Genomic DNA, 26,472 nt, shown 5'->3' with positions numbered 1-26,472 from the left:
CCATTGGACTCTGTAAGGCCTCGTCCACAGCACTCTGGTAGAGATGTGTTAGTTTAAGTTTGTCTCTGAAGACTTTAGACAGTCGGGAGGTTGATTGTTTTCCTGCCAGCAGATTGACACCAGAGTTGTTTAAGGTCAGATGGACATGAAGGGCAGCCAGAAACTCCTGAACACTCAGATGGACGAAGCAGAACACCGTGTCCTGGTACAGCCCTCTCTCCTCTTTAAAGATCTGTGTGAACACTCCTGAGTACACTGAGGCTGCTCTGATATCAATGCCACACTCTGTCAGGTCTGATTCATAGAAGATCAGGTTGCCTTTCTGCAGCTGCTCAAAAGCCAGTTTTCCCAGAGCTCATCATCTTCCTGCTCTGGACTCCAGTGTGGATCTGTCTCAGCTCCTCCATCATACTTGGTGTTCTTCAGTTTGGACTGAACCAGGAAGTGGATGTACATCTCAGTCAGGGTCTTGGAAGCTCTCCTCCCTCTCTGGTCTTCAACACCTCCTCCAGAACTGTAGCAGTGATCCAGCAGAAGACTGGGATGTGGCACATGATGTGGAGGCTTCGTGATGTCTTGATGGGAGATGATTCTGCTGGCCTGCTCCTCATCTCTGAACCTCTTCCTGAAGTACTCCTCCTTCTGTGGGTCAGTGAACCTCTGACCTCTGTCACCATGTCAACACCACAGGATGGATCTGATTGGCTGCTGCAGGTCGTGTGGTTATCCAGAGGCGAGCAGAGGGAAGCAGGTTCCCCCTGATGAGGTTTGTCAGCAGCACATCCACTGAGGTGGACTCTGTAACATCAGTCAGGACCTCATTGTTGTGGAAGTCCAGAGGAAGTCGACACTCATCCAGACCGTCAAAGATGAACACAACCTGGAACTCTTCAAAGCTGCAGATTCCTGCTTCTTTGGTTTCAGCAAAGAAGTGATGAACAAGTTCCACCAAGCTGTACTTTTCTCTTTCAGCACATTCAGCTCTCTGAAAGTGAATGGAAATGTGAACTGTATGTCCTGGTTGGCTTGTCTTCAGCCCAGTCCAGAGTGAACTTCTGTTAAGACTGTTTTCCAATGCCAGCCACTCCCTTTGTCATCACTGTTCTGATTGGTTCATCTCTTCCAGGTGAGGCTTTAAAGATGTCTTCTTGTCTGATGGTTGTTTCTGGTCTGTCTGGTTTCCTGGATGCTGTTTCAATCTGTCTGACCTCATGTTCATCATTGACCTCTGCAGTCCCTCCCTCTGTGATGTAGAGCTCTGTGTAGATCTGGTTCAGAAGGGTTGGGTTTCCTGCTTTAGCAATCCCCTCAACACACATGGAACTTCTTTTCAGGTTAGACTTGAGTTTACGTCGGCACACTGCAGCAACAGTTCCTGAATGAAGAAAGAAGAAATGTGATTAATAAGTGGATGCTGCAGTAAATCTGATAAATGTAAACTTTAAGACATCAAGATGGTATTTTTTTCCTCCTCCATGAAATCTTCAGCTCATCAGCTGTGAACAGTTTCTGAGTTTCAGCCCAGAAGAATTCATAGATCTGATCCAAATGTGTGCATCATTAACAGCAGAGTTTGAAATGGAAACTCCCATGTTGCCTCCATTTCCTCTTTCCATCATGTTAAATCTGTTCAAATCCTTACTGCTCTGCAGACGCTAGCCAGCTCCTCCTGCTTCTCTCCTCAGGAAGTGCAGTGTGATCTTCAGAAATGCTCTGCTGCGCCTCCTCTGCTCCTCCTCCTCAACGTCCAACACCTCCTCATCCTCCCTCTGACTCTCTAAGCATTCTGGGTAATCTGGACTCAGAACTCTCTGGAACTTCTTCACCTCGTTCTTCACAAACCTGCCAATGTTTTCCTGGAGCAGCTGGAACAGAAGAAAATGTAAAGTTGAACTGGTAGAAGTCAACATCAGATCATCTGTGACAGACAGAAAGCCTGCTGGTCTGCAGAGTGCAGCATGGAGACTGGATCAGAATGCTGCTTCACTATTTACTTTGTGGACTGCCCTGTCTCCTATAATATTTTAAAGGAAACATATTGCTTGCTGAGATTTCCACATATGAGTAAATGCTGTTAAAGAACAAATTAAGCAAATCACAGAAATGTTGATACTGAGTGTATCAGTCAGATGTTCTGTAGAACAAGTTGGTGTTATTGAGGACTGTTTCCATATGGTGCTGGTTATTCTATAGTGGGAGCCCTGCGGTGGTAGTGTAGCCAACTGACGTCACACAGTTAAAATTGGTGCGTATCAGGGGCTGGTGGAGTGATGGACTACAGTTGTGCAGTGCAATAACTTTCATTACAAGTGCGTGAATGAAAAGAGATTTTTGTATCTTTGTGTCGATGCAGCTAAACATACATTCTGTTATGTTGTTACTGCAGAGGGAAGAAATAAACAGCATATCAACCCTCTCTCAGCTCTTTATTTCATATTTGGTCTTAAGTGATGTTCTGCTGTGACAAACAGAACTAGCACCCAGACTGAGCGTATTCCTGTTAGCTCCAACATATTCTAGTTTTCCTCTAAAATATCTGATCTCACAATAGGTTATCAGCTGGGACTGACTGCAGCTTTATGGATTATGGCTGCCTGTGAACATCATCCAAATTAAATATAAAATAATTTATAGAAATAATTTCAATGACATTTTGTGCTGGCTCCTGTAATTAGCAGTAGTAGCTGAGCTTGTACATTTACACACCATAAATATGGAGTCCAGGTCTGTTTGATGCTGGGCAGACTGACCACTGGGAACCTCTGAGCTCTGCTCATCAACTCTGTGAAGAAATATGATGATTTGAACATATAATGACAAACAGGTTACATGTGCTGTGTTATATCTGGTAGAAACAGATCCTCATACACCTATACCAGATCTTGGTATAAAATGTATGATCTGGTCACTTTCCATGGAAACACCGCTGGGTGCAGGGTAGACTGGACAGGAGAAAATGCTGCTGTTTTACTCATCCAGCTGTGTCTCAGTGGACATCAGCGGACGAGGAGGCTGCTGAGGTCTTACTGGACTCTAACTGGACTTACAGTTACAGTAAGCAGCAGACAAAAGGGCATGCTCATACTTTTAATATTTTACTTTCTCATGTGTTTGCCATTTGTTTTGCACTGTTCTTTGAACCTGGTTCATTTCTGTGCTGCTGATGTGACATGAGAATTTCCCTCTGGGAAAATAAAGAGTCTATTATTATTTTTAATTAACAAAAAACAGTGCTGAACCAAGACCTACCTGAGAGCTCTTTTTAGGAGAGTCAACAAAACAACACAAACATTTAAGATTCTTACTTTTGTTCAGCACGATTATGTCCAGCTTTGAAGTGAACAGGGACATGACGGTCGCTGTTCACGGACACACAGCTGGGTCCAGGAGAATCTGGTCTCTGCCGATGGATCCTGAACAATGAAATAACAAATCAGATGTGTCCTCAAAGCAGATTTAATAGATATATTTATGTGTTGGTGTCTCTGGTAGTGAGTTTTCAGCTGAATCTGCAGTTTCTCAGCGTTACAGAGTTTTATAGCGACTTTCAGTTGTTGTTTATCTGTCCAGCTGCATCTTTACTGTTAATAGCTCAAAACTAAACTTCATTCACCTCCATTGAGCAAGAGGAGGCTCCATAGACAATGTTCTTATACATTCTCAAACCTGCATCCAGCTGTTTGTGGATTTTAACCGTGGTTTTGATATTTGGACTAAGATCTGCAAAATGTGAGACCAGTTTGAAAAAAGTGAAGAGTTAAGAACATGAAGTGACCAAAACAAAGACACCAAACCTCATCTCAGGAGAGACACAAACATTTAACATGCTGACCTTTGATCAGCAGAGTGGTGTCCACCTTTGAAGACAATAGCTTTGTCCATAGACCGGTCACTCTTCATGGACACACAGCTGGGTTCAGGTCCAGGTCCAGCAGAGTGGTGTCCACCTTTGAAGACAATAGCTTTGTCCATAGACCGGTCACTCTTCATGGACACACAGCTGGGTTCAAGTCCAGGTCCAGCAGAGTGGTGTCCACCTTTGAAGACAATAGCTTTGTCCATAGACCGGTCACTCTTCATGGACACATAGCTGGGTTCAAGTCCAGGTCCAGCAGAGTGGTGTCCACCTTTGAAGACAATAGCTTTGTCCATAGACCGGTCATCTTCATGGACACACAGCTGGGTTCAGGTCCAGGTCCAGCAGAGTGGTGTCCACCTTTGAAGACAATAGCTTTGTCCATAGACCGGTCACTCTTCATGGACACACAGCTGGGTTCAGGTCCAGGTCCAGCAGAGTGGTGTCCACCTTTGAAGACAATAGCTTTGTCCATAGACCGGTCACTCTTCATGGACACACAGCTGGGTTCAAGTCCAGGTCCAGCAGAGTGGTGTCCACCTTTGAAGACAATAGCTTTGTCCATAGACCGGTCACTCTTCATGGACACATAGCTGGGTTCAAGTCCAGGTCCAGCAGAGTGGTGTCCACCTTTGAAGACAATAGCTTTGTCCATAGACCGGTCACTCTTCATGGACACACAGCTGGGTTCAGGTCCAGGTCCAGCAGAGTGGGGTCCACCTTTGAAGACAATGGGTCTGTCCATAGACCAGTCACACTTGATGGACACACAGCTGGGTCCAGGTCCAGGTCCAGGTCCAGGTCCAGCAGAGTCTGGTCCCTGCTGCTGCTCTGGGCTTCAACACAACACACACAGAGCTTTGAGAGTGAATAATGATGGTGGAGTGATTTGAGTCCTGGACAGTTAGAGATCCTCATCTCACCTCTGAGCTTTGGTCTGGCTGTCATGTTCCCCACACAGAGTGCTTTTAGAGGGAGGGACTCCCTCCTCTCTGTCCTCACACTGATTCATAGCAGAGCCCACACCTTCACACAAACACAACAACATGCTGAGAGAGCTGCACTCATTCATTACAACAAGCTTTACATCTCAGGACACTTTAGTTCTCCTCAAGGTCTGTGTCTTTAAATCTTTATTTCTGTCTTTAAATGTTTAAATCATGACCAGAGAGACACAGGATGGCTGATTTTACTTTGGTCCTTCTCTATTCCTGTGAGGGCCCCTGATGGCTGAGGGGCCCTAATCAACCTCTAAGTTCCCCTCCACCCTGGGCTGGCTCTGGTCCATCTAGAAAGGATCCTGGAGCCTCTGGTACAGCTGAGACCTGGGGCCTCATGTATAAACGCTGCCTACGTATAAAAAGGTTACGTACGCTGGTTTTCACGCACACGTGGGATGTATAAAAATGAACGTGATGTGAGAATGTGAAGTCCCTCCACAAACTTTTGTCTGGCTGTCAGTAAACTGCTAAAGTGCCAAAACTCACCAAATGTTTCAAAATAGTGTTTCCACTGCAATTACTGTGCAGATGTCAATGGAGTAGTCTATCAAAATCCTAATTATGTCTTTTGACAAAGGTTTGATCATGTATGTAGTGGTTTAATATCAAAATAAATTGAATGTGAGAAAAATAGATCATGATGACTTTCACATATTTAATTTCACTTCATTTCACATCTTACCACTTTATCATGTAAACATTCAAACCAGCAGTGTTATTTGTGCTCGCACTAGTCAGCCATAACTATTCCATACTGCACCTTTCAATTGGAAAAGAAATAAAATAAGCCAAGTGCCAACTGCAGGCTGCCTTTCCCCGGTATTAGCCGGTGTTTACCTGAGGTGTAGGCCTCTTTAATAATAATGTTCGTTGTGATTAAAACCTGCTTTCACATAGCGGTATAATGTGAAAAATGTAGATTTTTTTTTGACGGGGGACGGGGTTTTACAATCACAATGCCATCGCCGATGGCTGACAGATGGCTTTTATACATGAGGCCCCTGGACTGTTCTAAAGGGTCTTCAGTGAAACCAAGTCCGTCTCAGTGTTGGAAGATGTCTGTATTTGAGCCCTGAACTCTTCATCCATGCACTTAACTTCAGAGTATTAACAGTTAAACCAGAAACCTGAGCCAAGTGGATCCAAGCTGTCAGACCAGTTCAGACACACCCTGCATGTTTCACTGATGATGTGAGCTCAGACTACAATCAGACTGCTGCTGATTCTACTTGAGAAACATGAACAATATTACAGGGAAATCTTTCTGAAATCATTGTTCTTTAACTCGGAGAGAAATTCTACAGCAGATTTCAAAGAGATATTTAGAAACAGCCAATCAGCATCAAGAAGCATTTCTACTGTCCAGTTAAACAGTGATCCAGCACAATGTGATCAAAGTGATCCCGATTATCAGACATTTACAGATTCCTCTGGTCGGATTCTCACCTGCTGAACTCACTTCAGGTCGACTTACAGACACTTTGCACCTTCATGTGTGGAGGAAACACTGGGAGAGAAGAAGCTGCTCATTTCTTCCTCGTCAGTCCTGGTGTCTGTGTGCATCTGATCTGAGGACGCCGTCACAGCCTCATAACTTCAGAGTCTAAAAAACATCAGAGGGACGTCAAAACGGGTCTGGTTGTTTTGTTATTTGATGAAGGCTACAAGAACAAAAGCTTTTATTTCTTAAATAAGTTTTAAATTTGGTCGTGAGATAGTGTCACATCTTTCCTTTAGAACATCTAAACCCAGTCAGTGTCAGAAACGTCACTGATCAGATGTGTAGTTTCATTCTCTGTCCACTGGATGCTGCTAACTAACCAGCTGATGAGCTAAAGATATAGCTCAGTAAATAAATCTGTGATGGAGGATCAAGTCTCAGTGATCAGACCCACCATGAGGTTTATAGGGATTTATAAATGAACTATTTTAGAAAAACTGTCATTGATTAATTTCATTCTGCTGCAGTGATTTACAACCTACATTTCAAGATGACTGGAGATAAGAACTGTAGGGAAACAGAGGGGAACCTCTGCTGGATGTAAAACATTAAATAACATTTCCTGAGTAAGTCAATAAGTAACATTTCATTCATATAGCACCTTTAAAAACCTAGGTTACCACATGCTTTACAGAAGGATATCAAGTTAAAAGCAACATTACAACAGTAGACAGCACAATATAAACAAAAACAGTTCAAGGCATCACAAATCAAGTGTAGATGAAAACTCTCGTACTAAAAAGACAGCTGTGACTTTAAACACTCAGGAGATTTTGCTGATCTGACTCCCAAAAAAGAGCTGAATCTTCAAAATGCTTGTTAAGAGCAGCAGGTGGTTTACATGTTGATGATGACCACACAGATTATATTCAATATAGAATCATAGAGGAGCTCAGTGCATCATGGGAAATCCCCCGGCAGTCTAGGCCTATAGCAGCATAACTAAGGGATGGTTCAGGACTCACCTGAGCCAGCCCTAACTATAAGCTTTATCAAAGAGGAAAGTCTTAAGCCTACTCTTAAATGTGGAGATGGTGTCTGCCTCCTGAACCCAAACTGGAACCTGGTTCCACAGGAGAGGAGCTTGATAGCTGAACGCTCTGGCTCCTAGTCTACTTTTGGAGACTCTAGGAACCACAAGTAACCCTGCATTCTGGGAGCGCAGTGCTCTGGTGGGGTAGTAAGGTACTATGAGCTCTTTAAGATAAGATGGTGCCTGACCATTAAGAGCTTTGTAGGTAAGAAGAATGATTTTAAATTATATTCTGGATTTTACTGGAAGCCAATGCAGAGAAGCTAAAACAGCAAAAATATTATCTCTTTTCCTGGTTCCTGTCAGAACACGTGCTGCAGCATTCTGGATCAGCTGAATAGTCTTAACGGACTTTTTCGAGCAGCCTGATAATAAAGAATTGTAGTAATCCAGCCTAGAAGTAACAAATGCATGCACTAGTTTTCTGCATCATTTTAAGACAGGATGTTCCTGATTTTCGAAATATTACGTAGGTAAAAAAAGGCAGTCCTTGAAATTTGCTTAATGTGAGACTTAAACAACATGTCCTGATCAAAGATAACTCCAAGATTCCTCACAGTGGTGCTGGAGGCCAGGGCGATGCCATCAAGGGAAATTATATCTTTTGATAATGCGTCACGGAGGTGTTTAGGCCCCAGAACAATAACTTCAGTTTTATCTGAGTTTAACATTAGAAAATTACAGGTCATCCAGATTTCAACATCCTGAAGGCACATCTGAAGTTTAGCTAACTGATGAGTTTCATCTGGCTTGATCAATAGATATAACTGAGTATCATCTGCATAACAATGGAAGTTTATGGAATATTTCCTGATAATAATTGCCTAAAGGAAGCATATATAAAGTGAAGAGGATTGGTCCGAGGACAGATCCTTGAGGAACTCCATGACTAACTTTGGCGTGCATGGAGGACTCGTTAACATGTACAAACTTAAATCGATCTGATAAATAGGACTTAAACCAGCTTAGAGCGGTCTGATGCAATAAGGAGGTCGTTAGTAATTTTCACCAGTGCTGTCTCTGTGCTATGATGAGCTCTAAATCCTGACTGAAAATCCTCAAATAAACTATTGCTCTGTAGAAAGTCACACAGCTGTTTAGCAACTGCTTTCTCCAGAACCTTAGAGAGAAATGGAAGTTTAGATATAGGTCTATAGTTGGCTAAAACATCCTGATCAAGTTTGGGCTTTTTCAGAAGAGGTTTAATTACAGCTACTTTAAAGTACTGTGGTACATAGCCTGTTGATAAAGATAGATTGATCATATCTAGCATTGAAGTGCTGACTAAGGGTAAAACATCTTTAAGCAACCTAGTCGGGATGGGGTCTAAGAGGCAGGTTGATGGTTTAGATGAAGAAATTATTGTTAGTTGGTAAAGATTGAGGGAAGCAAAACAGTCTAAACATATATCTGGTTCAACAGCTGTTTCAAAGTTCCTGAGTTTAGAGATAAGTTGGTGCCAGTTGAGGGCAGGTCTTGGTAAATTTTGTCTCTAATAGCTAGAATTTTATCATTAAAGAAGCTCATGAAGTCGTAACTACTGAGAGCTATGGGAATACTTGGCTCAATAGAGCTGTGACTCTCTGTCAGCCTGGCTACAGTGCTGAAAAGAAACCTGGGGTTGTTCCTATTTTCCTCTATTAATGACGAGTAGTACGCTGCTCTGGCATTACGGAGGGCCTTCCTATAAGTTTTAAGACTATCTTGCCTAATTAAATGAGAGAACCAGTTTGGTGGAACGCCAATTCCTCTCAAGTTTCCGCAATATTTGCTTTAATTTGCGAGTTTCAGTATTATACCATGGAGCTAACCGTCTTTGTTTTAGTATTTTCTTTTTTAGAGGGGCTACAGAGTCGAGTGTCATTTGCAGCGAGCCTGCAGCACTAACAAGATGATTGATTTGGGAGAGACTGAAATTAGCATAGGAGTCCTCCGTTACTTTGTGACTTGATAATGAATTTAGAGCTGATGGAATCGTATCCTTAAATTTAGCTACATCAGACAGACATCTTGTATAGAAATTTTTGCCCAATGGTGTGTAGTTCAGAAATACAAACTCAAAAGTTATCAAACCGTGGTCGGATAAAGAGGGATTCTATGGGAACACTATTAAATGTTCAATTTCAATACCATACACCAAAACAAGGTCGAGGGTGTGGTTAAAACAGTGAGTCGGTTCATGAACACTCTGAGAGAAGCCAATGGAATCTAACAGAGAGATAAACGCAGTACTGAAGCTGTCATTCTCAACGTCCACATGAATATAAAAATCCCCTACAATAATAACTTTGTCCGTTTTAAATGTTCTATTTCAACACCATATACCAAAACAAGTTCGAGGGTGTGGTTAAAACAGTGAGTCGGTTCATGAACAAACTGAGAGAAGCCAATGGAATCTAACAGAGAGATAAACGCAGTACTGAAGCTGTCATTCTCAACGTCCACATGAATATTAAAATCCCCTACAATAATAACTTTGTCCGTTTTAAGGACTAAAGTTGACAAAAACTCTGCAAATTCAGGTAACAATTCAGAGTACGGACCAGGTGCTCGGTACACTATAACGAAGAGAATTGGTTGCAGTGATATCAAAACTAGGGTGTGAAAGACTAAGAACAAGACTTTCAAATAAATTCTAATTTAGTTTAGGTTTAGAGCTGATTAGTAGGGTAGAGTCGAAGATAGCTGCAACTCCACCTCCTCGGCCTGTGCCTCGAGGAATGTGAGTATTAATATGACTGGGAGGGGTGGATTCATTTAGGCTAACATATTCTCCATCACCCAGCCAGGTTTCAGTAAGACAAATAAATCAATATCATAATCTGATATTAGTTCATTTACTAGTACACCTTTAGAAGCGAGAGATCTGATGTTGAGACTGATGATGAGTCCACATTTAACTCTCCTATTCATCTGCACTATTGCTCTTGTGGTTTTAATTTTTATGAGGTTTTTATGCACAGCTCCTCTTCTGTTTACCTTTGATTTAAATAATTTCGATGGTCGGGGGGCAGACACCGTCACTATAGGATTTTCACTAAGTAACTCCTGAAATGGAGGAGCAGAGAAGTGTGTTAGACTGCGACTCTGCCTCCTGGTCTCAACTCTGGGTTGTCATGGATTTGGTCCACTAATAAACTTGGCCAGATTTCTAGAAATGAGAGCTGCTCCTTCCCAAGTGGGATGGATGCCGTCTCTCCGGATCAGACCAGGTCTTCCCCAGAAAGTCTGCCAATGATCTACAAAGCCCACATCGTTTGCTGGACACCACCTCGACAACCAGCGGTGGAATGACGACATGCGGCTATACATGTCATCACTGGTCAGATTTGGCAGGGGTCCAGAGAAAACTACGGTGTCCGACATTGTTTTTGCATATGTACACACCGACTCAACATTAATCTTAGTGACCTCCGATTGGCGTAACCGGGAGTCATTACCGCCGACGTGGATAACAATCTTACTGTATTTACGTTTATCCTTAGCCAGCAGTTTCAAATAAGACTCAATGTCGCCCGCTCTGGCACCAGGGATGCACTTAACTATGGCCGCTGGCTTCGCTAACTTCACGTTTCTCAAAATGGAGCTGCCAATGATCAGAGTTGGTTTCTCAGCGGGTGTGTCGCTGAGTGGGGAAAATCTGTTAGAAACGTGAACAGGTTGATGGTGCCCCGTGGACTTTGAATGCTTACGACTATTCCTCCTTCGGACAGTCACCCAGCCACCCCTTCCTGGCTGCACAGGAGATGCGGGGACGGCTACCAGAGGCTAACTCAGGCCGTCAGCACCGACTACCGGGGACTGGCTAGCTACAGTAGCTAAAGACTGATCTACCAAGGTGCGGAGCCGGACTTCTAAATCACTGAGCCTCGCCTCCATGTCTATAAATAAACTACACTTATTACACGTACCATTACCGCTAAAGGAGGCAGAGGAGTAACTGAACATCTGACACACCGAGCACGAGAAAGTAGGAGAGAGAGAGGGAGAAGGAGAAGCCATCGCTAGCTGCTAAGCTAAAGTCGCTAACGGCTAAGCTAAATTACTGTAGCGTCAGTTATCAAAACTTTAGAACAACTATGAGATTGAACAGCAGTCACTAAAAGATGGAAAGAACTGTGAGTGCTTAGGCAAAATTACTGTAAGAATAAGTGTTTAGCGGACAGTTGGCCGCTGTAATCTAACAAATTTAACTGTTTAGCGAGAGCAGCACATCACGGTACCAACACACAAGCACCGGAAACGGAAATGAGTCGACACGCTTACCGCAGTACGTCAGCGTCATATAGATGCTATTGGTTAAGAGCAGCAGGTGGTTTAGATGTTTATGATGATGTAACAACCTATTCACATATAGGTAATAAAACTGTGCTGAATACATTCAAATTCCTTTTCCAAGCGCCCCTTTAAAAGGTGTGTGAGTGAATTAACTGGTTTCAGCTCAAAGATGTGTAGCATTATTAAAATATACTGAAATGGTCTTTAAGTGTTAAGTGTAAGAGTTCAGGGGCTGCTCTTTGTGTAGTAACGCTTTGTGTGGTGTGTTCAGTGTCTGCACTGTGACTTTGCCTGTCTGATGTTCAAACACCTGGTGAACAAACTGTCGTCAGAGACCATCAGCAGCATCATCAGGAACGCCGCGGAGATCGAGCAGGTGGGTCAGACGGGCCGGCGTGGAGCACCTGAACCGGGTCTGGTTTCTGCTGGTTTGTGGTGTGTTATATGTCATTTTGAAACTATGTTTAAAAGCAGGTCAAATAATTCCTTTGTTTTTCCCTAAAGAAAGTGTTTATTTTAAATAAATTGTTGGTTACATGATCAAAAAATGAATATTTGCGACAAAAACTGTACTTTATATGCTAGCAAGTTGTATTTTTCTAAAGAATGCAACACCTTTTTTTGTTTTAAAGGAGACCGAAATCATGTAATTTACTAAACAATTGGATAAATGACTGGCCTAAACATAATAGAAAAATTGTGGTGTATCTTATTTTAAAAAACTAAACAATTTAGTAACAGGAATGAGCCCTGGCTAACAGTATGCAGAAATATTCAAATACACTTGGGGGAAAAAAAAGCATGGTACCAATGGATGCATTAGGTCATCTAGTTTCATATGATATTAGTATCTTCACTCTGGATTTAGAATAGACCCCAGGAAAAATCTGAAAGATCCCCTCTGGACACTGTCCCAAGGAGGTGAAGAGAGTGTATTTGAGTAACAGACTGAAAGAAACAGGACTGAGTTTTTAGCATAGAATTAGCAAATACATGAAATATAGTGACATGGCATCAGGCACGTGCACATAGACATCAAAAGGGCTTTTTCTGGGATGATTGTTTTTTTTAATAAAATAATACACAGTATATTTATTCCCGTTTGCAACAAATTCGCTATCAAACAAATATATTTACTAGGAAAAAAATCTAAATAGGCTATCAGGTCAGGTGGCGGCTCTATTATAACATGGATGGTGAAGCAGGACCCATGACAATAACTTATTTGGTGGATGTGTTCCAGTGGGAATCAAAGACAAGGGTCTAATCCACTGCACCATCGCAACCTCTCTGTAATAATTATTATTTTGTATTCATTTTTCTTCAACAGCTACTTGTGCAACATGAAATAATATATAATAATAAAAGTCTATAACTAAATAATATAACTGCTAAGTTTCAAATTAGTATGTACATAACATACAGCGAATATACATACATCATTTTTCAGGAGAACGTAATTGAGAAAGCAATTTGAATAAATATAAATGGAGACAGCGTTGAACCTTTCGGCAGTAGCAGTCCGTAATGTCCTATGTAAAGCTAGCCTCCATTGGAGGAGACAGTGGGAGGTAAAGAGGTCACTTTTACATTTCACATTATTGCCTCTTAAATTGGGACTGACAGAATATACTGAGTGGCCAGAAAAAACCCAGATGAACTCCTCACTGCCACCTCTACTGTTCAGAAGATGTAAAACTGATACTACAACAACAAAATGGCGGAAAATGATTAAGTTACCTTTTGATGATAAAAAATAATCTGCATGAAGTCGTCGACCGAAGGTGAAATTAATCAGCAGCTTCAACCAGGAAACCAACCAGAGAAAGAACAAATGTGACTCACAGCAGGTTTTCAAAGGTCTGTAAATTCACATGCAGTCTCTCTGGATTCATCTTCAAACTGAAGTGTTTTTTAATGTGACACAGAGCAGCTCTGAACTTTGGACTGAGAAACTGGAGTCAAACATTAACAGTATAAATGCTTATCTCAAGATCATAAAGCTCTGGTGGTTCTACTTTACCAACTTCATTTTTCCTATTAACAACTTTGAAGGGTAGAACTCAAACTATTTCTTATCATCTGCACTTTATGCTGAATAAATTACCTGACTGCAGAGAATCCAAAGCAGTTATTTAAAGAATATGATTTACCTTCTTCAGTCAACAAGTAAACAGAACAAACTAGCATACTTTAATTTGAATCCTGAACAGTGTGTTTCTGTTTGACGACGTGATCACACTGAGTGTATTTACATAATCCTGTAGTAAGAAACTTAATCACAGCCCTCATAAAAGATGCAGGTTGGGCTGTTAACCCTTCCTGTGTGTTCTAATGAAATGAGGAAACTCGTGTTTAAATGTTCCAAGATTTTATTTTGTGATCTGAGATTTGTGAATGTGGATCCTGATTTGAAAAACTGCATGAAGGAGCTAATTTATCATCCACTTTCAATGTTCTTACACATTCTCAAACCTGCATCCAGCTGTTTGTAGATTTTAACCGTGGTTTTGATATTTGGACTAAGATCTGCAAAATGTGAGACCAGTTTGAAAAAAGTGAAGAGTTAAGAACATGAAGTGATCAAAACAAAGACACCAAACCTCATCTCAGGAGAGACACAAACATTTAACATGCTGACCTTTGATCAGCAGAGTGGTGTCCACCTTTGAAGACAATGAGTCTGTCCATAGACCAGTCACTCTTGATGGACACACAGCTGGGTCCAGGTTCAGGTCCAGGTCCAGGTCCAGGTCCAGCAGAGTCTGGTCCCTGCTGCTGCTCTGGGCTTCAACACAACACACACAGAGCTTTGAGAGTGAATAATGATGGTGGAGTGATTTGAGTCCTGGACAGTTAGAGATCCTCATCTCACCTCTGAGCTTTGGTCTGGCTGTCATGTTCCCCACACAGAGTGCTTTTAGAGGGAGGGACTCCCTCCTCTCTGTCCTCACACTGATTCATAGCAGAGCCCACACCTTCACACAAACACAACAACATGCTGAGAGAGCTGCACTCATTCATTACAACAAGCTTTACATCTCAGGACACTTTAGTTCTCCTTCCTCTCAGTAACATGACACAAATATTCAGGGTCGACAGAAACCTTGTTGGAGCCCTAAACAGGATCTGATGACCCCAAAATGTGTTACACAGCCCCCAGATTCACCCAGAGTTCAGTATGTTGACCACAAAATATATCAGATGGACTGATTTGTTATAGTACATATTGTCACTTCTATTAGTGCTATTACTACAAATACTGCTTCTGTGATACAAGTACAATATCTACTGCTGGGACTGAAAACTGCTGAGAGGTCAGAGGTCAGGGTCGGCTGTAGTTTAGCTGCTGTGTTTGCTTCTGTGAGGACAGGATTTGTGCGGACTCTGTTAAAAGAGTATTTGTGTCGGCCTACCTGAGCAGCAGAATAAATCAAGACTAAAACATCAAGTTTATAATGACTAAAACGTTTTCCCCTTGTTATGTGTAATTCACATCACAGCCTCTAGGGGAAAGCAGTCGAACTTAAAGGTCCCACATTAAGCTCATTTTCAGGTTCATACTTTTATTTTGGGTTTCTACCAGAAAATGTTTACATGCTTTAATGTTCAAAACCACATTGCTTTTCTCACGCTGTCCGTTGCTTCAACTTAACAATACTACTTCTTTTTTTCCAGTGTATCCACTCATTCAGCATTTTCCCAAACCAAGTCCCCACAAACTGCTGCCACCTTTATTAATCCATCCATCGTCAACCGCTTATCCTGCGTACAGGGTCACGGGGGCTGGAGCCAATCCCAGCTGACCCTTTATGTTTATAATTATACAATAATAATATGTAATTCAAAGTCCAGGGACAAGCTGCTTTTCAAAGCTTTGTCTTCACTGCTATAAAGAAGAAAAAAATGACAAAAAGTATAAACAAATGAATGACAAAATAAAGAAATAGCCTTTTTTTTAACCAAAATGTATTTTATATTTGTTTATTTATAATTTATTATTTATTTCTGCATTCATACTTATGTTATTATGTTCTTCATAATTATAAGGGATAAAAGCCTTGTAGGCTAGTACTTGTAGGTTTTTAAGATGTGACAGTAAGCCCACTCACCGCTTTGAAATGTTTAAGTATTTTATATTTCATACAGCCTGTCGCAGCCGTTTAAATAAATGGGTTTCATTTTTTACGTGAGGCTGAATATTATGCAATATAGCAATATTGAAATTCAGTTTAATATGAGTGTGTTTCTTTTACGTTAGTAGCCATCTTGTATCACACAGACTGGTCATGTAGCGCCTCACCTTTAGCGATGTGGAGGTAATGTGGGGGAGTTTTCAGAAGCCTAAATGTTGAGATTCAGTCTTTCAACCACTGTTAGAGCACATTTTATTACTTTTCATGGCATGAATGGATTTTTCATTTTGTTGCTTTATGAAATTAATTTAGAACAATGTTTGGACCATTCCTGTGTGTTAAATAAATGATTCTGATGTCTGAAGTGACGAGACGTTCTTAAAAGTGAGTTGACCACTTATTCAATCAGTGCCTGAGGCTTTTAATATGGAAACGCCGACACACAGTCGAGCTGAAAGAATAAGGCTGAAATTGTCAGAAGAACACATCAAATCTACAGATTGAAATTATAGGATACGCATGTTAACTTAGACATTCACACTGCAGCTGTTACTTAGATTATGTCTGTCTAATATTACAGTTTGCTTTGTAAAATTTGACGCTCTGCTGCCAGAAGACTTCTTCATGTCTGCGATTGGTCATCTGCTGCTAACCCCGCCTTTTATGTGAAGGTGCTCATTGGGAGCTGGATTGGGAAACCCTGGATTGAGTTACAGAGTCTCAGAGGGATAACACCTTCAGCCAGAAGGCCTCTGTAAAGATGCGGACTTCTGAGGACCAGGTGGACTGACCTGGTCTCACACAGACTCCACGCTCTGTTACAAACATGAGCAGATAGACTCTACTGGGAGAAATAATGGGAGATCGTCTCTGCTGTATCAGAGCGCTGTAGAAGATTATTTTTGTAAATAAACTTGTTTTTATCTGCATTTTGTAATAAAATGTAAACTCCAGATTTATATGTTGGTTCTTTTCATATCAGCAGTGTTTGTACATATTTAACACAGTAAACTGTAAGTTAAACAGAAACCTGTTGTCTGTTTTTAAAAGTTCAATGTGTAAGTTTTAGTGACATCTAGTGGTGAGGATTGTGACTTGCACCCCCCCTCCCCTATCCAAGCGAGTAGTACAGCTACTGAAGGAATCATGAACTGATTTATTGCACGTTTGGAGTTATTTCTAGAAGTCACGTGGATGTGGGTGGTGATTTCTGTATAGTTAATTTACACACCTGTTCAACGCCAGTGGCAGAAAGAAGGTGAGTGACGCTGTATTTTTTGTTGACCGCGGTATTCTTTATAGTTTTTGATCATTGTGATTATTTTGAATATACGTTTTCACATTATATTAAGTTGCATATTTTCGTCAATAAAAAGCAAAGATGATATTTTTTGAGATCCGCAAATTATTTGTGCAGCGAGTCAGACAAACAGCACCACAAGGCCCTACCTCAGCCTCTCAGCGACTACTTTGTTTTTGCTTTAGTCACTACAGATACGGTGCCTGAGACAGGACAAATATGCCATCTATGAGATAGGAGAGAGTTGCCAGTCAAGAAATCAGGTTTCTTTAGATAGATATAAATAGATATAAAATATATTGACTTAATTATTCAGTTAAACCATATGTTTTGAATATTATTACTTGTTCATTAATAAACAGCCACATGAAGAAATGAAGTGCTGCATGATGTCTCATACTTCTGTAATACATTATTTTACATCTTGGGAGGGTTGGTTCATCTGGACTAACATACATGTTAATGAAGAACATCTCAAACTCTAAACCATCACATCTAGTGCATCCAGTATGACCACTGACAGATAACAGGACAATGTGAGCCTCACTGTTTCTGCACCACAGTCCGTTATAAACCATATTGTCAGGTGAGGATCAAGGCTCCTCTCACTTTGCTTAATTAGATAAACAATCTGCAAATATTACCAAAATGTCTTTTTAATTTTTTAAAATACAACAGAAACACAAAGTAGTACTGACAGCCATAATTTCAGCTTGTGGTAAAACGGTGCAACATTTTTAATGGGCATTTAGCATGTGGAAGCATAAATTACACATTTGTGTGCACAGTGGGGAAAACAAAATTTTTAATGCACATTCTCAAAGTATTTATTCTTGGTCACTTGATAGACGTGGTCTTGTTATATATCTCCATTAGCAGTAAAAAGAAATACATGTTTTCCACCAGGGCAGTAAATTGTGAAGTTTAGCTGCTGATCTGAGCTTTGATGCTGGAAGCTGCTGTTTTATTGCCAATTAGTGATCAGCTGATTGTCTCATGACAAACAACTACATATTTTACACCACAAGCCAAAGCACAGCGCTGGAGAATAAAGCAATCCAACTAACCTTACATGATTTTTCTATCAGGGCAGTAAAAGTTTAACTCTGTGTTGACATTTTTACATCCAGTAAAGTTCGGTAGAACTACTTGCAACAAATGTATCATAGCAACCAAAGCAGTCGGAAAAACGCTGCGCCTCAAAAAACGCCTGCTAGCGTCCCTGCTGGGAAAATCCACAACATCCGTGATTTCTGCCCTCAGCTGTTTGTATCTGTCCCGACTCCGTCTGGCTTCACGAGGCTGAAGTTAGCTTCAGTTTCGGCAGTTAAGGGAAACTTAAGTGAAAGTTAACTTACGTTGCTGAGCGACCGATTCTTTGTTTTTTGCACCTCGTACTGCTGTGAAAGCTGTTATGCATTTTAGCAAAGCGTTAAGGCTGTCTGAAACACTTGTTTAGATTTGAAAAACAAGGGCAATTTCACTGCTTTTTCTGTCCACATGCAGACCACATTAGACCAGGTCCAGATCCAAATCCACTATACTTAGAGCTCTCAAATCTGGACTAGATTGGTACAGAGAGGCTAAAGTTTCTTTTAAACATAGTTTCAGATTTGTGAAACGTTTATTCAATTTGTGAAAATACTTTAAAGGACGATGTCATTGTTTTTTTCGCATGCAGACCACATTAGACCAGGTCCAGATCTAAAATCACTATGCGTAGAGGTCTCAAATTTTGAAATTTAAATTTTTACTCCTGTGGCTGATTCAAATAAACAGCCAGCTTCCACATCAAGTGAAGGACCTGTTGGGCAACTCTGTAGATGGAAACGTTGTGATAAAGATCTGCATTTCAGTTTTCATAATATAATTTTATTTAACAGCTTTCAAGACAAATAAATGCAAATGTGTTCTTTTGCTTATAGCTCAGATTCTCAGTTCTTGTCACTATGAGGATGAAATGTGCCACAGTGTAACAGATTGTTAGGATTTGGGATGTTGCTGATATGTAGATGCACAGATATTAACTTACATTTGGGCTGTAAATGCCAATTTAGTCCATTTAAAGTCTTTTGGGTCATTCATGGAAGCAGAGCAGGTCGAGGTTTTAGTAAGAAGCTTTTCAGAATAAAAGTGCAACAACTTGTTTTGAGTCATTTTGTGAGAATTTTCATGAGTGTCAAAGATGTTGGTCCCCCAATATCAGATATATGAACTTAATCTGGACCTCTAATGCTTAATGAATTAAATGTCCTGGGTAAAGAAGTTAAAATGCAAACCGTTTTAATAATAAAATGTGAAAATAAAGCACCAAAAGTAGATTTCAGTAAACAATCTTGGATGGAGGGAAAAATGTTTGTTTCAGTGTCCTGATTCAGTATCTCTGATGTTTCAATGTCCTCTAGTGGGGAAGCTTCAGTGTGGCACATTTAGAAGAAGAAGAAGAAGAAGAAGAAGAAGAAGAAGAAGAAGAAGAAGAAGAAGAAGAAGATATACTTTATTTAATCCCCAGAGGGGAAACTCAATGTTTTCTTTTGTTTTTTTAGGCTTTTTATTTAGGCTTCATTGCTGTGTGCTTCTTCCTGTGTCTGTTTTAAAGGGTCAGTTCACCAATTTCACGAAAAGACTTTTATATATTTTACATTTTTTAGATATTTTCTCTTACCTCCAGGGGTCTCTGGCCATGCAGATAGTTTTTTGTTGTTACTGTGAGGTTTGGATGTTTTCTCAAATGTTAGGTGACTCATTTCCTGTGTGTTTAAACTAATTGAAATGGAGGACATCTCTGCACACAGTTTAGCCAACTGAACCACCTAAATAAGCCAAAGTCATTAAAACTCCTTTTTCATAATCAAATTCATTATATCACCATTGTGTGTCCATACCAGATACAATTTCAAATCAAACAGATTCAAATTTGTTTTGAGGTTTCAGATGCTCCTGTGCTAATGTAACAAAAGCAATAATAGGCTAATTTACTGAATATCACTGTTTCTCAAATAAAATATAAACTGTGCTCAGCATGAGACCTTTTGCCTCCCATACTACTGCAGGCCATCTCTTTGAACTGAAACTGGTATTAAGGTCATTTTCACTGCATTAAGATGACTAGAAGTGTCAAGTGATGCATCAAACCTTCTTGTCTTTGTGCTTAAACACATGTTTTCTCTTTTTGAATGGTTTTCTCTTGTGTCAGTGGGAAGCAGCAAACTGGTTTAGTACCAACAGGCCATAGCACTATTTTCTTATTCTGTCTTATTAAGTTTATAGTTCACACAACTTTATTGTGACGTGAGTGTTAACTGCTATTAAGCTTATGAATATTAATGATCTAAAGAGGAAGGAAATCTAGTGGTAACAGCCTGATATCCATCTACTGCTTACTGACCACAGAGGAAAGGCTTCTTTAAAGACAGCGTCCTTCTTCATTGTAAGTAGAGTTGTTTATTGATGTGACTGATACTGAACATCTCCTGTGTACATTATTTGATCTGCTGACATGTTTTATTGTCTGTGAAGCCGCACAGAGATGAGAGGAGCAGCTATGAGTTTACCTGCAGCAGCGAGAGGATTTGTCGCCTTCCTTCTCTCTGTGTCAGGTAATGTTTATCTAAACTCACATTCATCACATTAAAAGAGGGGAATCTGGGAAAACGTAGGTCTTGTAAAAGTAGGCTGAAGGTCACATGTGGAAATAAGTGGATCAGAGTTGTGTGAAATGCAAACTTCCTAGAAACTGTTGTGAACTCAACCAGACGCACTTCAAAGAAGGTCAGATGGTGTCAAAAGAGGGAGGGAAGTTTCCCTCCTCGAGAGTTGACCTTTTTCACATGTAAAACCCAGAGACATCGCCTGGTGTTGGTAAGGACCGAAAGAGACTCAATCAGACAATGAATCGCTTAAGGATTGTGTATTCAAATAGCCTTAGTGAACCTTTCTAGCCGTAAAGGTGTCACTAAAGACAGTCCACAGGACAGGAAAAGGGGCTGATCTGACCCCTTCTCCCTCCAGCAGGTCACCTCCAGCCTCAATCTGACTCTTTTCTCCCCACAGAACGGCTGAGCCATAAACCACCAATTCATTCTCTGATAACCGGTGCGATAAGCCAGGAATGCAGAGAAGAAAGACCATAAAAACCCCTGTTACTCGAACCAAGCAAGGTTCCAGTATAACTGTGTTTATTCTGTTTAAATAATAACCTTGCTAAGTGAGCAGCAGTGTTAGCCTCTGAGTTTAGTAAGTAATAACCCTGTTGTTATCCTTTAGTGATGTTTGAAGACTAGCAGACCCATAAGAAAGTAATCTTGAACTAGTTTTCTAACCTCTTTCTGTGTTGTCTTAAGTCATTCCTGTTACTCCCTAGTAATCACTGTCTATTCAATGCTAACTAATGCTTTAGTTAAATGTTTCATATACAATTTCTTACTAAATTATCCATGGAAACGCTCGTAGGCATCACCAGCCTCTCAGTTAAAGTGGAATGTCTACTCTTTTCTTGTGTGACTCGAGCGCCACCAAGGGGACAAGAAAGGTATAACACGCAAGTGTTTAAAACTCGGCTTACACTGACAGAATTGTTAAATAGGCCTAACTATCACCATGTAATTGCATAAACGAAATTTTACTGTCATGCTTACATCTAAATTGTCTCATGAGTTAAAACCAGTAACCAGCAAGTATACTGAGGACATGTAATCAAGCTTTGTTTACGTTTTATATAATTATTATAACCTTTTTCCATAGTGTTTAGCCTTGTTTTAACTGTCTTTATCCGAATGTTTAGAGCTAAGTATTTTTCCAAATGTCGATATTGTGGAGAGAGAGATCAAAGAGAAATACGCGCAACGTATATTTCTTTATCCCAAAAGTTAACACCTTAGCGACGTTTGGGAGACCATCCCCAAAATTGATGTCACTACCTAGCGTGATCAATAAAAAGGCCTTGCTGTCTTTTGTTCTAGCTTCTTGCCTCTTCAAAACTCTTCTTTTAAAACTTTCTTGAAACTAAACGTATACGTTCTCTTAACTTCCTTTACTTTTGAAATTCCGATTTTTGTTTCGTACTTAAATCTCCTTCAGACGAGCTGAGAAAGCTACGACCCTGAATTCCAAATTTCTCAGCGGGAGATTTGATTTTCTTTATTCTGTTTGGAGCTGCCTGTTTAACCTCAGCAACATTATATAGCCGATATTCCCGAGGCCTCGCGAACCTACGGTGAATGTGTGAGTTTATTTGATTTTGTTGTTGCAACCTCATCCGACCGTTGTGAGCAACTTTGGACCAGAAACTCAGAAGCCTTCATTTATGGCCTTGAATAAATGAAACTACGGCTCGGACGACAGAACCCTGAGTGGCCCTATAGCGACACCAAACGAACTGAGATCAGAGCAAAAGCTGCAAGCGCTTCCCACAAGAGGACTCCGGACCCAATCCACCGGTTTCAACCCAACTCGAAAACGCCACTGGGGTCGGGCCAGAACCGACTTCCCGAGCCAACCGGCAGTCGAGCCTCGCCACGGGACCTGCGGCAACGTTAGGCCAAAACAAACAACACTCTGTGACTCGTTGGTGTTCTATGGGCTCCATCCACAGTTAATAACCCTTAGATTAGACAAACTAAATCTGCAAGCCAATTTCGGTCATTCGTTCCCTCATACTCGTAGAATTCTCTCCCTCTACAATATAAACTGAAATTCCATCGAACCTTACATAGGCTACCCTTTTTAGTACCTCCTTGTTGTCATATTAACTGTTATCCCTGTAATATCACCACATTTACCCACAATTGTACTCTCTTCTGTTAGTTAATAAATTCACTTTGAGCACAGCGATGTATGTGTGTGTGTGTTATTCAGAATCTAGAGTCCCTATACACAGAACTTACGCTCAGATCTGAGACTGACTGATTGACTTTACGATTTCAGAATAACAACTAATGAATTAACCGAACTCGGTATAATTCTCAGGCTATACTCAAGGACCTAAAGCCTTGGGCGGACAAGCAAATCTTTAGGTGGTGCTCCTAATTTCGAGGTATAAAATTAATATTCCCGGAAATATTAATTTTCATAACTGTATTAAAATTTTACGTAGCCGAAGTCTGCTACAAAACGCTACAAATATTGGTTTTATATAACTGTGGAAACTCCCCTGACTTTAATTATCTTTATATAGTTGTTGTTTGTGTAAATTTTAATGGATATCAGGACGCTAGTTTTTTTGCTCTGTCCTTTGTATAAAGTATCTGTTTGCTGAGCACTTTCACATGCTGTAAACTGAGTATATTGTGTTTTCTCCTCACTCTTTAAAAACCTATAGTCCTGTTTTGTCCGATAGCCGACCCTGGTAGTAGAAGCACCAGCTCATGTGGTGCACAATTAGTTTCTGCAGCTACTTTAGCAACAGTACAGGTTTTTGAAAGAAATGAGTGTCACATTCATCACATACAGACTTCTCTCATATCACCATATATCTGCATCAAACCCTGCAAGTTCTTTTTGTGCTATCTGACATCAGTGTGATGTTTCATGCTCTGTGTTGAAAACTGTTTATATCATAGCTGCTATAAGCCACACAGTGTTCTGCATTTCCTTTTGTTTTCACACTTAAGCAGCAACCCCAGACTGAACAGAGAGGACTGAGCAAGAAAAGCCCAGACTCTCTAATGACTTCTTATTCTATCCTCTTATTCTGGCCAGTAAACTTCAGTAAATGTCACAGGTTCACTTTCCTGCACCTTCAGACGCACCTGCGTTCAGAATGGTTTTTTTTAGAAAGTGCCTAAAAAGGAAGTTAACATGTTGTAAAGAATAATACAGAACAGCTCTGATTATTTTATGTACTACTGCTGTTCTCCCACATGCCAGAAAATCGTCCTTTTCATTCATTATTTATTTTGGAGGACATTTCGTTGAGATCTTCAAATCCAAAACACCTGGAAGGAACACAAATGTCCCAACAATGGTAAAATAAACACATGATAAAATTATATTTTCCAGTTCCAGTTCTAGGTGCAGTCTAACAAATGAATGGAAGAAACTTCTTAAATACGTGAAGATTACGACTCTCCTTCAGCGTGTCTTTACTCTACTTCTTCAGTAATTAAGTGTCCATGTAGTATCCATGGTAACAGCACACCGTGTAGTTTCTAATACAAGAGGAAATCAAGCCGCTCACATTGTGTTTGTTAGAACTTAGAAAGCAAAAGAATGATACAGAACAACTGGATTTTACATCACACTGAACTTCTGCTCTGTCTCAGAAAAGTGTGCATGATATTGTTTTAATACATTTCCTGTTTTGAGGACTTTTGTAAGATGCACTTTTCAGGCAACACCCAGAAGTAACAAATATTCCTGTGTCCCAGTGATGATAAAATATGATGATAAAATTCAGTGAGTTCTAGTTAGATGCATGATTATGAACTGTTTATGTGAATTACTACAGATAATCAGTCAGATAATTAAGCTTGTCCAGGTTTCCTTTCCCCAAATCATATCAGTAGTTTGATCTACTTTGTCTTATTAACTGATTCATTTTGGTTGTTGTTCTGATGTGCTGTGTTACAGTGGTACAGAGTCTGAATGGCTGGGGAGTGACTTACACTTCTACTGAGATCTGTGCCTTCAAAGGATCAACTGTGGACATAAGCTGCACCTACACATATCCATCCTATATTAATTACGTTTATACTACTATTGAGAAAAGATTCTGGTTTAAAGGTGGTGAATTTGTGGATCTGAGAACAAACTCAGGTCGTGTGGAGTATATCTTTGTTAAGAACCGCTGCACTCTGAGAATCACAGACCTGAGAGAGAGCGACTCAGCTGAGTACAAGTTCAGGTTCATAACAAACCAACCAGGTGGGACATATACTGGTTCACCTGGAGTCACTCTGTCTGTCACAGGTAACATTTCATCTGAATATTTCCAAGTGTTAATCATCATTAACTGCGTCTGTGTGTTGACAGTTGAGTCTAAATGAAGACTTCTGTTTCTTATTCACATAATCAGATCTCCAGGTGCAGGTGAGCAGATTACAGGTCAACACGTCTGATATCTGGGCAGAGCTGAAGTGTCACAGCAGTTGTCGTCTACCTGGTCATCCTTACTACACCTGGTACAAGAATAGACAGAGTATTTGGGGACAAACATCTAATTCTTATTCAGACTTCTTTGATCCTGCAGACAGCGTTTCCTGTGCTGTACAAGGAAATGAGAAGTCTCGCTCTCCTTCAGTGTGTGAGTTTACATCCAGTCTTCCACTGACATGACACCATCTGGTGGAGCCTTTAACCTGTTGTACTGCACATTAACTGACTTTGGCTATCGTCATAGATGTTCCCTGATTGTGTTTTGGTTTGTTTTGTGGACTTAATTCGACCATCTTGTCCCTTAATAGTATCAAAGTGTTAAACTTGTATCCATGGTAACAGGAACCCATGTAGTTTCTGTTGGAGGAAATCAAGCTGCACCGCCACTTTGTGTTTGCATGGATTATTGTCTAATTAAAATATGCTGCACTGTTAAAGCTCAAGCTCATGTTGAAATGTTATATGTGATCATGTTTTCTCCTCCAGATGCTCCAAAGCTTCCCTCAGTGTCACTGAGTCCCTCTGCTGAGATAGTGGAGAACAGTTCAGTGACTCTGACCTGCAGCAGTGATGCTAACCCAGCAGCTAATTATACCTGGTACAAGGAGAACGAAGACTCATCAAAAGCATCAGGACAGAACTTCACCATCACCGAGTTCAGAGCTGAACACAGTGGGAAATATTACTGTGAAGCTGAGAACAGAAGAGGACGTCATAACTCCACCTTACATCTGGTTGTTGTGGCAGGTAAACTTCTGCATTCAGCTACACACACAGACGTTTACTGCACCAGACCTGATTCACATTAATATGTGAAAACAAACACGTTCTCACTTCAAAAACTGGTACAGTTTCCTGTCTACATTTCCAAAGACTGTTTTTCTGTAGCTACGTTCAGTGAGAAACCTCTGACTGACTGATTAACAGATTGAATCACCTGGCAAAGTGATTTATTAATCCTTACTCTAATCCTGCTAATGAGTGATGTCACATGTCTTTCTGTACTTCTAGGGAATTCAACAATAATAATGAATATCATCAGGTTGACCTCTGGTGGTCTTGATGCTGATTCCTTGCTTCTCCTGAATCTGTGGACGAGGTAAAACAGTCAGAATCCATCAGTTCAGTCTTTCATTCTTCAAACTTCTTCACTTTAGTGTTGTGAAATTCATGATGTTAAAATTAGTATTTGTTGATGTTGGACCCATCCAGGGAGAAGAAAACTCTGAGCTCCAGCACTGAACCAAATGAACCTGTAGAGACAATAGAGGTG

General features: G+C 40.5%; 1 protein-coding gene across 2 annotated transcripts; it reads right to left on the bottom strand.

The window, feature by feature from the left end:
* Positions 1-2,727: 2,727 nt before the first annotated feature.
* On the bottom strand, positions 2,728-14,457 carry LOC119914844. 2 transcript variants are annotated; one of them, XM_038734387.1, is made up of 6 exons: positions 14,311-14,457; positions 6,304-6,460; positions 4,780-4,882; positions 3,833-4,692; positions 3,306-3,413; positions 2,728-2,782 (listed from the first exon to the last, which is right to left on the bottom strand). In XM_038734387.1, the coding sequence occupies exons 3-4, from the start codon at positions 4,866-4,868 to the stop codon at positions 4,077-4,079; spliced, it is 705 nt and encodes a 234-aa protein (XP_038590315.1). In that variant the 5' UTR covers positions 4,869-4,882; positions 6,304-6,460; positions 14,311-14,457; the 3' UTR covers positions 2,728-2,782; positions 3,306-3,413; positions 3,833-4,076. The 2 variants fall into 2 exon arrangements, with proteins under 2 accessions (XP_038590315.1, XP_038590314.1); XM_038734386.1 differs by lacking the exon at positions 14,311-14,457 and adding an exon at positions 13,410-13,587.
* Positions 14,458-26,472: the final 12,015 nt, after the last annotated feature.

The sequence above is a fragment of the Micropterus salmoides genome, unplaced genomic scaffold (genome assembly GCF_014851395.1).
Source record: "Micropterus salmoides isolate LMB-PRFRI ecotype aquatic unplaced genomic scaffold, ASM1485139v1 Ms_hic_scaffold_20, whole genome shotgun sequence".
Lineage (NCBI taxonomy): Eukaryota > Metazoa > Chordata > Actinopteri > Centrarchiformes > Centrarchidae > Micropterus > Micropterus salmoides.
The sequence above is the reverse complement of the archived record's forward strand: the minus strand, read 5'-3'. Positions and strand labels throughout refer to the sequence as shown.

Bases quoted from the DNA above. Each gene is read 5' to 3' on its own strand.
- LOC119914844 (XM_038734387.1), bottom strand. From the start codon at position 4,868: ATGAATCAGTGTGAGGACAGAGAGGAGGGAGTCCCTCCCTCTAAAAGC. The intron at 4,693-4,779 runs GTGAGATGAGGA...GTTGTGTTGAAG, and splicing joins AGCCAGACCAAAGCTCAGAG to CCCAGAGCAGCAGCAGGGAC.